The sequence below is a fragment of the Sinocyclocheilus anshuiensis genome, unplaced genomic scaffold (genome assembly GCF_001515605.1).
Source record: "Sinocyclocheilus anshuiensis isolate Anshui unplaced genomic scaffold, SAMN03320099.WGS_v1.1 scaffold1580, whole genome shotgun sequence".
In the NCBI taxonomy this organism is placed as follows: domain Eukaryota; kingdom Metazoa; phylum Chordata; class Actinopteri; order Cypriniformes; family Cyprinidae; genus Sinocyclocheilus; species Sinocyclocheilus anshuiensis.
Window position 1 is genome coordinate 163824 of NW_015557283.1, and position 15000 is coordinate 178823.

The 15000-nt window shown below is 37.9% G+C and overlaps 2 protein-coding genes across 3 annotated transcripts in view; one reads left to right on the plus strand and one right to left on the minus strand.

The window, feature by feature from the left end:
* Positions 1-2614, plus strand: part of LOC107679083 (60S ribosomal protein L36-like) — an 8658-nt gene extending 6044 nt beyond the window's left edge. Inside the window, exons 3-4 of one of the 2 annotated variants that reach the window (XM_016474533.1) lie at positions 381-515; positions 2486-2614. In XM_016474533.1, coding sequence (XP_016330019.1) covers positions 381-515; positions 2486-2575 — 225 coding nt within the window. In that variant the 3' untranslated portion in view covers positions 2576-2614. The remainder of the gene's footprint in view (positions 1-380; positions 516-2485) is intronic. The other variant, XM_016474534.1, reaches the window with a different exon arrangement.
* A 952-nt stretch (positions 2615-3566) lies between these two features.
* Positions 3567-15000, minus strand: part of LOC107679084 (lon protease homolog, mitochondrial-like) — a 13518-nt gene continuing 2084 nt past the window's right edge. The window contains 18 exon segments of the mRNA XM_016474535.1: positions 3567-4054; positions 4739-4903; positions 6242-6462; positions 6617-6782; positions 6851-6991; positions 8445-8561; positions 8635-8757; positions 8856-8943; positions 9025-9203; positions 9303-9441; positions 10622-10842; positions 10934-11017; positions 11089-11218; positions 11301-11362; positions 12420-12479; positions 12481-12586; positions 14650-14769; positions 14861-14949. Of these exon segments, the coding sequence (XP_016330021.1) occupies positions 3905-4054; positions 4739-4903; positions 6242-6462; positions 6617-6782; positions 6851-6991; positions 8445-8561; positions 8635-8757; positions 8856-8943; positions 9025-9203; positions 9303-9441; positions 10622-10842; positions 10934-11017; positions 11089-11218; positions 11301-11362; positions 12420-12479; positions 12481-12586; positions 14650-14769; positions 14861-14949 (2361 nt within the window). The 3' untranslated portion in view covers positions 3567-3904.

Genomic DNA, 15000 nt, shown 5'->3' on the forward strand with positions numbered 1-15000 from the left:
TCCTGTAGAGCTCTTTGAAGCTGCATTAAAAATGCACTTTGGTCCTTCAACCCAATGATCCCCATTGAAGTCCATTATACGGAGAAAAATCCTGGAATGTTTTCCTCAAAAACCTTCATTTCTTTGTGACTGAAGACGTGAACATCTCGGATGACATGGATGAGAGTAAATTACCAGGACGTTTTTATTCTGGAAGTGAACTAGTCCTGCTAATACAAGAGCATATTGACACATTGTGTTCCTTTCCGTTTGCTCTTATGTCTTAAGTTTGCCGTCATAAAACCTGCAGAAACCGTGGGATTTCTCCCATCATGCACTGCCATATGCCCATATTATACCAGTATAATCGCGTTTAACGTGACCTTGTTCTTGTGTTTCAGCATCTGACCAAACACACCAAGTTCGTGCGCGACATGATCCGCGAGGTGTGCGGTTTCGCGCCCTACGAGAGGCGCGCTATGGAGCTGCTGAAGGTGTCCAAGGACAAACGTGCCCTCAAGTTCATCAAGAAAAGGGTATGTGTTGAATTTTTCAAGTTTATCTCATTGGTGTTCCCAGTCAAAGATGACCCGCCTCTGAGAAATCACTTGGTCAACTGGTTTTCTTCCAATTAGCACAGGTTTTGTGTTTCTTTTAGGATCTGATTGATCATAAGCCTCAATGATCTGAGCTTATGCTCCTCAGTTTTTGAGGGAGTACTTCCTAAATGATCCATAAATAAAGCTTCTTTTTTTTTTTCCCCCACTCATGAGCTCATCAATGAGGCCTGCGTTCAGGCAGCTCCAAAAAGAACTACAAAACCCATCCTAACTGGAAGAACACAAACAAAAAGATTGAATCCAGTAATATAGCACAAGACATTTATAAGCAATTTTGTTACACCACAAGTGTAATAAAGTGGGAAGAAATGTCCCTAAAAAAAAAAAAAAGCTAATTTCTTCCCATCATACCTTGTGTAAGCAAAGTCAGAACGCTTTAGTCATATCACAAATTGTGCAGGATCACAAAAAATTGACTTCTTAATTTTTTGTTATATATTGGTTAGTTGGTTAGGCACATCATGCTTGGAATAAAAACATTTGAAACAACTTTAAAATGTTTTAAACAATTTGTACAAAATCTGAAAAAAAAAGATGGTATTGTTGGAACGAGAAATAAGAAATAAGTTAAGAAATATAATTTTTTTAATAACTGAAATCTTTAGTTCAGATTTTGTTCTTCTCAGATACTAAAGGTTGTGTTATTTTAGATTTGAGATGCTGTTATAGTTTGAATTAGATTTTATTTTTAAGTTTTAGTAATTTTGTGTAGTTTTTATTGGGTTTTTTAATGCGTTCGTATAGTTTATTCATTTTTTTTTATTTCAGTTTTTGTTATTTTAGTAAGTTAAACTAAATGTAAAAGATGTTTTAGCTGAAATGAAGTTTTTGTGTGTGTGTGTGTGTGTGTGTGTGTGTGTGTGCGCGCATGTATGTATATATATGTATGTGTATATATATATATATATACATACATACACATATATACATACACATATATACATACATATACATATATTTATTTATTTTCAGTTGTAGAAGTTTTATTCCAATTAACCAGTTTGGATAACTAGAATGATCCAGCATCTGACCTTATGATTACATGATGCAGCCACTTATTTATATTTAACACATCAAGCTGCTGTTGTAGCACCAGCACAATATCCTCATGATCTGGTTGTTGTTTTTTCATTGTGTAATGTATGAAGGTAGAATGACGTCAAAAAGATTTGCATACGCAGGGTAAGAGTTGTGGAAGTGTAGATAAGACTGTAAGCGTAAATTAAATTTGCATGCGCAAGAGAAGCTTTGTAAAGGTGTAAATCGTGTTTCAAGCGCAAGAAAAAAATATTTGCAGCATTTTACTGTTACTCGTAAGTGTAATTCATGTATTGTGAAACTGCAGCTTCATGCTAACGCAAAATAAATATGATCTGCATGCTTCTGACTTCCATTTTTCCGCGCTTACACTTTTGGCACGTTTTTTTCGCCAAAAGACGGTCAAAAGCACTGCAAGCCTGTAGACTGGTTCTATGCAGTCAATCCGTTTTGCAGTTCTTTAAACTGTTGTTTTCGCTTGAACTCACTGTTCACAGGCTTGCAGTGCTTTTGACCGTCTTTTGGCGAAAAAAACGTGCCAAAAGTGTAAGCGCGGAAAAATGGAAGTCAGAAGCATGCAGATCATATTTATTTTGCGTTAGCATGAAGCTGCAGTTTCACAATACATGAATTACACTTACGAGTAACAGTAAAATGCTGCAAATATTTTTTTCTTGCGCTTGAAACGCGATTTGCACCTTTACAAAGCTTCTCTTGCGCATGCAAATTTAATTTACGCTTACAGTCTTATGTACACTTCCACAACTCTTACCCTGCGTATGCAAATCTTTTTGACGTCATTCTACCTTCATAGTAGTGTGTGTGTGTGTGTGTGTGTGCGCGTGCAGGTGGGAACTCACATGCGCGCCAAGAGAAAGAGGGAAGAGCTCAGCAACATTCTGGCCGCGATGAGGAAAGCTGCTGCCAAGAAGGAGTAGCCTGTATTATGACGAATAAATTTGTATGTGTAAAAACAAGCTTTTGTCTCCTGTGCTTCACTGAAATGCGTCAGTCACTGGTGGACTGGAGTTACTCATACTTGCAAAAATGCTGCGGTCAAAGCCATGGATCATGAAGTGTTTAAACAAACCTTCAAATACTGATGAAACTGGAATTAAGTAATGTTTGAAATGGTTGTTTTCAACATTATCGCATATCGAAGTTTTGTGTGTGTAGAAACCTTATGCATTTCAATCAAATGAGTCAAAGATGATAATTGTAGTTGATGGCACTTGTTTCAGGTAAAGCGCAGTGCATTGTGGGATATATAATATGTAGTTGGTGATCTGGTTATTTTATGCATGCAGAAAATGTATATAAATAGTTATAAAACAAGTTATAGTTGCATGTACAGAATTAGGCATGGAAATAAGGTAACAGGTAAAATTGAAAATGCATGAATTTATATCAGCTGTCACCTGATTTTTGCAGAATATGTAAAATACTTCATATTCTACGTTAAATGTGTGCATTTCATATTTGGCATAACGACATTGATACATCTGAACTTCACTATAGTCGAATTGTGTATATAGACCTATATTTCTAACTTAAGTAATAGTAATAAACTGAATTCAGATTAAATGTTTGCACTATTGTCTTATAGTTGATGTTTGAAACGTATATCTGATTTGATAACTATAATAAAAGTAATCAAAAAGCAGTCTGATTATATTACCTAAAATGTGTAATGTAAGGGATTACGTGACTGACTACGTTTTTTGTCATGCAATTTGGAATCAGTAATGGATTACAATTTGTAAGTAAATCTACCCAGCTCTGATATGTTTTACATGTTTAAGCGTATCCCGACACATGGATGTCTCTGGGATAATCCCTTAAACCACGCCTCGATGAAAGAAAGCATAAAAAATGATAAAAAAACAGCCATGAAGTAGCTTTCTACTGAGAGAACATCCACACAAGCTGTTCCATAATATATATATAATGTAAATTATTTGAGAGAGTACAATTAAGGCAGTTGTTTACAACTATGACACTCAAGATGAAATTGCATCCAATATAAAATCTTCACTAGAGGCTTTCAGGATCCCAGAGTCTCAAACGTTTCAGGAATCTTGACGACATCGCTCGGACTTTCACGTCCCACAAATCAAGAGGGAATGGCGCAGCATTTACGTGCTACTTATGTGGGATAAAAGCTCCCAACGACAGAAAGGATTGATTAGCCTGGTTCTGTGTGCTCGTGATTTCCTGACGGAGGATTCAGAATCGCAGCGTACCAAAAGATAAAACCGCACTCCGCATTATTGTCCAGAGAACACGATTTTGTAGATCTCGCTGTAGTTTTCCACGAAATGCACTTCCAGCCCTTCGGTGATGTACTCTGCCAGGTCTGAAAAGTCCTTTCTGTTTTCTGCAGGCATGATGATGCAGGTTACGCCAGACCTCTTCGCCTACCGGAAGAATTAAAACATATTAGCATATATATGAAACATGCATATGTGACCCTGGAGCACAAAACCAGTAATAAGGGTCAATTTTTTTTTAATTGAGATTCATACATCATCTGAAAGCTGAATAAATAATCTTTCCATTGATGTATGGTTTGTTATGATAGGACAATATTTGGCTGAGATGCAACAATTTGAAAATCTGGAATCTGAGGGTGCAAAAAAATCTAAATATTGAGAAAATCATCTTTAAAGTTGTTCAAATTAAGTTCTTAGCAATGCATATTACTAATCAAAAATTAAGTTTTGATATATTTACGGTAGGAAATTTACTAAATATCTTCATGGAACATGATCTTTACTTAATATCCTAATGATTTTTGGCATAAAAGAAAAATTTATAATTTTGACCCATACAATGTATTTTTGGCTATTGCTACAAATATACCCCAGCGACTTAACACTGCTTTTGTGTTTTGTGCATTACTGTGTCATTCACATACATTCTTAAGACTATTTACTGTACAAATATACATTTAATTCATATCGATTTAAAGAAAAACTCAATAGATACTAACTAGTTGAAACTTTGTGGGGCAAAATTATATTGAAACAATAATATTGTATAAACCTGCAGTAAAATGTTTGTTTGGAAACACAGTGTGGTCTTCGTCTCTGCTAGCTTACAGCAATGGTCTTTTCCTTGATTCCTCCAACAGGCAGGATCTTCCCGGTCAGGGACACTTCTCCCGTCATGGCCACGTTCTGACGCACTGGTGTGTTGGTGGCCAAGGACAGCAAAGCAGTCACAATAGTGCATCCGGCACTCGGCCCGTCTTTGGGAGTTGCACCCTGAACAGATTCCCAGCTTTAGTTATTACAAGAAACAAACTGCTTTTTAACACCTACTTGAAGCTTCGACCTTGCACTCCTGGAGGGACACCTTCCTTTAACACACCTGAACAAGCCAATTAACGTCTTCAGGATTACTAGAAACTTCCAGGCAGGTAGAAGCCAAACTCTGCCAAACTCTCAGGAGCAGGAGATAGTTCACCCAAAAATGAAAATTACCCCATGATTTGCTCACCGTCAAGCCATCCTAGATGTATATGATTTTATTCTTTCAGACGAATACAATCAAGAGTTATATTAAAAAGTGTCCTGGCTCTTCCAAGCTTTATAATGGCAGTGAATGGGTGTTGAGATTTTGAAGCCCAAAAAAGTGCATCCATCCATCATAAAAAGTGCCTCACACGGCTCCGGATCATGAATAACGGCCTCCTGAAGTGATGCATTTGTGTAAGAAAAATATCCATATTTATAACTTTATAAACCGTAATCTCTAGCTTCTGTCGTATAGAGTTGTAACGATATTCAAAGCAATCCGGCCAATAAAGTACGAACCGTGGGTGGTGTATCGCGGTTTTTTTCGGATTGGTTTGAATATCGTTATAACCCTATACGACAGGTTAGCAGAAACTAGAGATTATGGTTTATAAAGTTTAAAATATGGATATTTTTCTTACACAAATGATTCACTTCAGAAGGCCTTTATCAACCCCCCGGAGCAATGTGAGGCACATTTTATGATGGATGGATGCAGTTTTTTTGGGCTTCAAAATCTCAACACCCATTCACTGCCATTATATCACTCGGAAGAGCCAGGACACTTTTTAATATAACTCCGATTGAAAGAAGAAAGTCATATACACCTAGGATGGCTTGAGGGTGAGTAAATCATGGGGTAATTTTCGTTTTTGGGTGAACTATCCCTTTAACATCTACTTTAACCTCATACTGCAGGGTTGTCCAACCGCACTCCTGGAGGGCCACTTTCCTAATTCAACACACCTGAACAAGTCTTCAGGAATACTAGAAGCGTCTGCCAGGTATACTAGGAGCCAAACTCTGCCGAAAAGTGGCCCTCCAGGAGCAGAGTTGGATAACTCTGGACAAGTGTAATCTTCATCTCAGACATGGCTGTTTAACACCTATTTGAACTCTCTATTCCAATCGTTGTTGTCCAATCGTGCTCCTTGAGGCCCACCTTCTTCAAACACACATGAACAAGGCTATTAAAGACTTCAGGATTAGTAGAAACTTCTAGGTAGGTGTGTTTGAGCCAAACTCTGCAAGAAGGTGGCCCTCCATGAGCAGGACTGGACAACTCTGGACAACTGCAATCTTCACCTCAGGCACATGGAGGTGTATGTGGGAGCCCACAAGTAAATCGTTGTCAGGTTGTTCCTTCATGAGGAACGAGCGGGCAAATGTGAACGCAATCTTGGCGCTTTCTTTCATCACGTCTCCTAGCTGCCCCGTGAGCTCCAGCGATCCCTCTTTGGGACCATCTTTCCCTTGCGGTTCTCTCGGTCGCCTCAGAGATGTCTCGATGAAGAGCGTTGAACCACCTGTGGAGGAGAGTAGAGTCGTTTCTTTGAGGTTTTGTGGACTTAACATCTTTAGGAGTGTTCCCACCAATTCTGGTGCCACTAAGCGTTACGAAAGTTCACCGGAAACTAGTGTACCAATTTTTGGCTTGAATGCTCTTGGTTGAACCCTTACCCATTGCCGTCCATGCCAGTCCCATGACAACTCCCGGCGGTGTGACGTCATACATTCGGTCCACAGTGAAGATGGGCTTCCCGACGTAATCCTGAAGGTTCTCCGGAGTGACGTTGACCTCCGTTTCCTTGCCGTTGACAATCCGGAACGCTACTTTCCGGAACACCTGCAAAGGTACCAAACTTAGCTACACTTGCAGAACACTCATAAAGACGAGTAAGAAGTTAGTTGTACCTTCTCGACTTGCTTCTGAAGGTTCCTGACGCCGCTCTCCCGGCAGTACTGTCTGATGAGGACACTCAGAGCATCGGGGGTGATTTTCGCCTTCTCCTTATCCAAACCGCATAGAGTTCGCAATTGGGGTACCAAGTATCTCTGTGGTGGTTATAAAGGACTAAGTAAAGTCGAACTCTTGTACCAACAGCATTGCATCCAGTAAAACTGACTATCGGAAGCGACTTCCAGTTAGAGGGACAATCACCCTGAAGCAACTTGGGGTTTAAGTAGAGCTGGGCGATATGGCCAAAAAAATTATCACGATAAACTTTTTCATATAAATATCGCGATAAATTTCAAATCTTTCTTTCTTTCAAGTTTAAAGGCAGATTTTTGCTCCTAAGTGAAAGTTGTAGAAAGCAGACCATTAAATGTGGTTTGAAACGACTCAGAATGTGACAAACTCTTCACACTTTTCAATTCTTTAGACTTTTCCAGTCATTCTTCCTTAACAAAAATAAGAAATCAATATAGAAAAATTAATTTGTTAATTTCTTTATGTTCTAATGAGTGATATTGTGTCAAATCATGAAGCAGGTTTGTGTTCCTGACGTGTATCTTCAGCACAGTTTGCAGTGCAGGCTGCAATATTAATAATAGTACATTGTTTTGTCTCTTAGAAATGCACATTTGACAGTAGCTCGAGTTATGATGCAGATGTAAATTAATGTTCATTATCAAAAACAGTAACTATAGTATCTGTAAAAATGGTTACAACCTAATTATTATATGGTGAAATGTCATTATTCTGACTGAGTTTTATTAAGATTAACCATTGGTCTTCCATAGTAGCGTACATTTAGATCATGATAACCACAGTTAAAACCACACATACAGCACCTCAATACCATGATAAACATATAACTGTGTAAGTATGGTTTCTAGGTATTTGTAAGAACAATACATTTAGTATAAATGCACAAATGCTATAGCTTAAATCACAAAAAATGCTGAAATTAATTATATGCCATTACTCCTTTAATACATACATGTCTACAATAATAACATAATAAAATTCGATATGAATATCCCTCATTTCTGCCACAATACCATGGTGCAGTCAGTGTTACCACAGTAAATTAATGGTAAATGATGGCGATCTGTAGATGTAAAGTCTTCTGACTGTCTCGTTGCGCACAGTGTTTCTCCTGTTTGTCAGTGCTGTTTCATCTGGCTCTAAACTAGTTTAAATCACAGTCATTTGTGGCTCACAGCTTTTTAATTACCGGTTTTGAACCTGCAACCTTCCGGTTGCCAGTTCTGAGCTTTACCAACTATCCCAGAGCCAAAAAGGACCAAGTCGAACTCTGATGCCAACTTCAATTCATGCAGTGAAACAGTGAGACTTTGGAAGCGACTTAAATGGACAATCGCCTTGAAGCAACTTAAGCGAGTTAATTGACTTGCTCAAGGCTCACGGCTCACTAACTACCGGTCTCGAACCAGCAACCTTCCGGTTCGAGTTTTACCGACTATAACAGATCCAAACTCTAAACCTGACCCAAAAACATGCTGTTGAGTTTCAGGTAAAGAGATCACGAAGTAAACGTACCTCCGCAATGGCCAGTTTCTCCTGAGCAACGTAACCTGATATGTTGATCATTTCCATTCGGTCTCTTAAGGGTTCGGGAATGGTGTCGAGAACATTGGCTGTACAAATGAAAAGCACCTGAAAACACCAATGAAGATACAATGAAACCAGAGTCTCCTTCAAACAAATGTGGATTTTTGCTAGTTTATACCTTAGACAGGTCAACGGGCACATCCAGGTAGTGGTCAAGAAAGTTAGCGTTCTGTTCTGGATCTAAAAGCTCAAGTAGCGCCGAAGATGGGTCACCCTGGTAACCTCGGCCTATTTTGTCAACCTGCACAACAAGATTAATACAGTATCAGTCGTTTCAACATAATTAAGAACCAAAATTTTAGTATAGGGTAGGGTTAAGATTCGATTTGTATGTCGTACCTCGTCAATAAGGACCAATGGGTTTTCAGTCTTAGTTTTCTTTAGGCATTGGATGATTTTTCCTGGCATTGCACCAACATATGTTCTCCTGCAATGTACAAACAAAAAATGTACATTACTGAATACTTCAAAGTTTGAAAATAAGTACATAATGGTCATTATCACATACCTGTGGCCTTTAATTTCCGCCACATCTGTCATGCCTCCCACGCTAAAGCGGAAGTATTCGCGATTAAGGGCTCTGGCTATTGAGCGGGCGATACTGGTCTTTCCAACTCCAGGAGGCCCATAGAAACACAAGATCTTTCCCTGTGTGCTGCCTCTTAGCTGGCTTACGGCTATGAACTCCTGCATGAATGAACAATGACTGGGGTTAAGAGGATTAAGCAAGCACATTTTTCCCATTCTCAGGGGATAAAGGTTGAGGCGCTCATGCTTGTGTTTTACCAGAATGCGTTTCTTGACGTCCTCCATTCCATAGTGGTCCTCTTCCAACACCTCTCTGGCTTGAGCCAACTCCAGGTTTTCCTCGCTGTTGGTGCCCCATGGCATGGAGGTCAGCCAGTCTAAGTAGTTACGGGTAACGCTGGGGATTTTGAGAGGGAAAAAAGAAGAATCAAAGTTTGATCTAATAAAATACCACCTTAAAGAGGTCAAGTTTGTGGAACATGGCGGCTGGTTTGTTGCTGGTCTATCAGGTCAAAACTAGGTCAACCAGCTTGTAGTCTAACTGATCAGCCATCTAGTGCAGCTTAAGACCAGCTAGAATCCATGTACAACCCATCTTAACCTGGTTTTACCTGGGTTTTGTCAACCTTGTTGCTGGTCTAAGGTGGTCTATCAAGTTGAAACCAGATCTACCAGCTTGTAGTCCAACTGATAAACCATCTAGAGTAGCTTGGAGCAACTAATGACCAGCTAGAATCCATGTACAACCATCTTAAAGCTGGTTTTATTAACCTTTATGTGGTTCTAAGGTGGTCTACCAGGTCCACAAGCGGTTAGTCCAATGGATGAACCTTCTAGAGCAGTTTGAAGTAGCTAAAGACCAGCTAGAATCCATTTACAACCATCTTAAGCTGGTTTTATTAACCTTTATGTGGTTCTAAGGTGGTCTACCAGGTCCACAAGCGGTTAGTCCAATGGATGAACCTTCTAGAGCAGTTTGAAGTAGCTAAAGACCAGCTAGAATCCATGCACAACAATCCTAAGCTGGTTGTATTAACCTTAATGTGGTTCTAAGGTGGTCTACCAGGTCCACAAGCGGTTAGTCCAATGGATGAACCTTCGAGAGCAGTTCGGAGCAGCTAATGACCAGCTAGAATCCATGTACAACCATCTTAAGCTGATTTTAACAAGGTTTTATCAACTTTGTTGCTGGACTAAGGTGGTCTACCAGGTCAAAACCAGGTCCACAAGCTTGTAGTCCAACAGATCAACCTTTTAGATCAGTTTGGATCAGATAATGACCAGCTAGAACCCATGTACAACCATCTTAAGCTGGTTTTAGCTGGGTTTTCAGCTTCTTTAACATTTTTATGGACATTAAAGGGCTCATGAATTGAGAAATCAACTTTTACTTGAGCTTTTGATATATAAGAGATCATCGTGCTAAAAGAATATCCTCAAAAGTTTCAGAACTGAAAACATCCTCGTTACTGAAATAAAAGCTTTTATTGACACCAGGCCTAGCGAACGCCAGATCCTGGAATGTGCCCATCTATTATAGATAGGTTAATTAGTTTATAACAATGACAAACTCTTACTTGAACTCTGAGGAGTGGTTATCTAACAGTCCCAGTTTGTTCAGCTCCTCGTTAATTACATCCATGATGTGTTGAGGTACGGTCCGATCCTTCAGCCTCTCCCTGAACTTCTCCTCAATGGCGTCTTTGTCCTCTTTCTCTAGGCCGAGCTCCTTCTTAATGATCTTCAGCTGCTCCTGGAGGAGGTACTTCCTGTGCGTCTGCTTGATCTTCTCTTCAACCTGAGTATCAAGACGAGCGGGCGTTAAATGAAAGGAAACCCAAACGAATAAGCAACAGCATGTCAAGAACTGTACTCATTTGTTCCCTCACCTCCCTGCCGAGACGCTGCTGTAGTTTACTCAGCTCGTATTCTTTCTTCAGCAGAGAAAGGGCCTTATACAGTCGCTTGGGAATCTGCAAACACAGTTTCCATGTTAGATACTCATAAACGTTCAGAAAAACCCGTTTGGAGGTCATAAACGTACGTTTGTTTCCTCCAGGACGTCCTGTAGCTCGTGTGATTCTGCGCCGGTCAGTGCCGCCCCCATGTCGCTCAGGTAAATGGGATTATCCACCACTCTCTGACCCGCCTGCATCATCTGGAGCACAGACTCTCTACCAAACAAACAGACAGACAAACATGTTCACTAATAGTGCCTTAGCTTGCAGTTTTAAACACCTTCTTTATCTATATTACCTGTACAGTGGATTCAGAGCAATAATGTCACGGATAGTCTTGACGATCTCAGCAGTCAGGGCCTGGTTTGAAACAACAGAGTGTATGAGTTAATTCTGTAGAGGTGAAAATAAAAAAATGAGTTAACATTTCCCATTTTTAATGTTTTAAAATAAGTTTTGACTGAAATAAAATAAAATAAACTTCAACTAAATGCTAAAAGCAAGATTTTTGTTTAGTTTGAGTTGAAGCACTAAAAAATTAAACTGAAATAAAAATTTTAAAATCCTATATTGACATTTTAAAATAAAATAAGCATTGGCCATTTAGTATACATTTTAAATAATAGTTAAAATTAAACAGAAAAAACTATACCCATTTTAAAATTTTGACTGAAATAAAGTAAAATATATAAAAACTTAAACAGCTAGTTGATAAAGGCAACATTTTTTATTTTTGTTTCGTATAAGCTGAAGCACTAAAATAACTCAAGTAAAAGTAAAAAATAAAGACAAATGTGAAAAATAAAAAAAATGAAATACAAAAAATAAAAGCTATATGGACATTTTAAAATAAAAATGTTGACCGAAATAAAAATTAAATGTTAAAAACTATAAATTTGTAAAAGGCAACATTTCAATAGACATATTTTAAAATAATATAAATGTTCACTGAAAAACTGAAATAAAGTTAAACTTTCAAAAGTTCAAAATTAAACTTCAGCTACTTGCTAAATTTCTCATTTTTGTAAAAGTTTGAAGCACAAAAATAACTAAAACTGAAATTAAAAATTATATTTTAAAGTTATATTTAAAAGAAAATTTTTTTTTGACTGAAATTAAATAAAAATAAAAATAAAAAAGTATACATATATATATATATATATATATATATATATATAATTAAACTTAAGGTAGCTGCTAAAGGCAACACTTCTTATTTTCATTTATAGTTAAGTACTAAATAACTAACACTAAAACCGAAATAAAAACTATTAAAACTATAGACATATTTAAAAACCTAATAAGAATGACAAAAACACACTACAAAACCATGAAAACTTTCAAATGAAATGAAAACAGAAAATATAATAATAAAATATACTAATGAAAGCTATAACGATACTAAGCGGACACTGACCTTGACCTCTTCTGTGACCTGGAACTCCTCATGGACCACGTTGTCCACCTCCACCATGAGGACGCGATCGTTTCTGCTTCCGCCGCAGAGCTTTCGGCTGCTCGCCTTCCACCTCCAGCGACTCCGGCTCCTCCGGCTCCACGTCCAGCTGCTTATTGATGCGGATTCTGGGAAACAATGGACAAAAAGGACAGAGAACTTTCCTGAAATACGCCGTCTTCTCAATTAGTGACATATCATACATTTACAAAAAATAAAAAATAAATAAAAAATAAATAAAAATTATATATATATATATATATATATATATATTTATTAATTTAACTTAAATTACTACATTTTTAATTTCCCTCTAGAGGTTCATGATGGAACTGCAGTTGTTATAAAAATGACAATGTAAATTAAATAAATATAAAAATATAATTTCCATTCATGTTAAATTAAATAAAAATAATAAATATATTAACATTTATTTTTCCCCAAAATAAATGTGTAAATTGTTTATTGTTATATATTATTTAATTTAGTTATTATTTATTTATTACGTAATTATGACAGCCAACATACTGTTATTCTATTTCACCTTATTATCACTAACAAAGCCTAGTAACTAATCTACGACATGCTAACAACATGGTAAAACATGCTAGCAATGTGCTAAATCATGTGATAAACATGCAAGCAATGTGTTAGATCATGCTTGCATGCTAAAACATAGCAGTGTGTTAAAACATGTTAGCAACATGCTAGCAGCATGCTAAAACATGTGATAAACATGCTAGCAATGTGTGAGATCATGCTAACATGCTAAAACATAACTATTAATACATGTCAGCTTTGTTTTAAAACATGTTAACAACATGCTAGCAGCATGCTAAAACGTGATAAACATGCTAGAAATGTATTAGATCATGCTAACATGCTAAAACAACTATTAATACATGTTAGTTATGTTTTAAAACATGTTAGCAACATGCTAGCAGCATGTTAAAACGTGATAAACATGCTAGCAATGTTAAATCATGCTAACAAGCTAAAACATGCTAGCTATGTTTTAAAACATGTTTGCAATGAGCTAGCAGCGTGTTAAAATGTGATAAACACACTAGAAATGTTAAATCATGCTAACATCCTAAAACATGCCAACAATGTGATATGCTAGCAATATGTTAAATCATGCTAAAAATGTTCTAAAATATGTTAGCTATGTTTTAAAACATGTTAACAATATGCTAACCGTTTGCTAAATCATGTTCGCAACATTCTAAACCATACTATCAGCATGCTAGCAACATGCTACATCATGTGATAAACATTCTAGGAATGTGTAAAATAATGCTAACATCGGACCTACGATGTTTGCACAGCGGACGAAAAAGTGGGCAAAAAAAATCCCATAGACTTACATTGACGGAATGTTCGTGAATTTGAATCTCACACTCATGACTTATCTTTTCAAGTAACCAATAAATAATGACCTATAATCTTCAAAGCCACACCCTAGCAACCACTTACAGCACCCTAGCAACCACCCCATAGACTTCCATTTAAACCGATCAAAGGGGATATCTTTGGATAGAAGTGTCATAGAAACATGGGTGTTTTGCTATTTTGACACATACTAGCAAACAGGGCTTCCATCATGCATGCTACACATGCTAGCAGTGAATAGCTACATGTTAATAGTGATTAGTTAGCTAAATGATAAATCAGGCTAAGAACATGCTAAGAACTCTATAAAACTCCATAGTAACGATCTGTGACAACCACCAACCACCTAGCAACACGCTAGTAACCACCCAGAACATCCTGGTAACCGCCCAGAATACCCTAGCAACCACCAAGAACTCCCTAGCAACCACCCAGGTTACCATAGCAACTGCCAAGCAACCACCCAGGATATCCTAGCAAACAGCTAGCAACACCATAGCAACCACCCCAAACACCCTAGCAACCACCTAGCAACACCCAAACCACCCAGAACACCCTAGCAACAACTCATAACACCCTAGCAACCACCCAGAACACCTTAGCAACACCCTAGCAACCACTCAAAACACCCTAGCAACCAAGTGCTGAGTTTCGCCACTGCTTTCAATTATTATCTATTGAAAGGTCTCAGCTTCCTCAGGGGGTCATTCAATAAAATAATATAGCTAATGAGTTAATTTAACTAATAAAAACAGTGACTCCCTTCTTTAAAGGTAACGTGACAGATTTTGAGCATCACCTTCTGTGTCCCATCACAATCATCCGAAGTTTGTCTCCGAGGTCCTGCATCTCGTGGATCTGCACAAACGTCCCGGTGTGATAAACCGCATCCAGACTCTCCACCACATCCGACTCGTTACTGACAAACACACACACCAGAATCAACCTGAACCGCAATACAGTCTGTCAAACTAATTATCTTGGTGTTCAACTCTTGCATAATCACTTACTTGTCATCCTTCTTCAAGAAAACACCAGCATATGGCTGAGCGAGACGCACTTTACCCCTCAACAGGTCCATGAGTGGCTTGTTTTTGACCTAAAGATGCCAAAACATTCACAAATGCACGTATTTAAGTGGTTTCATTCA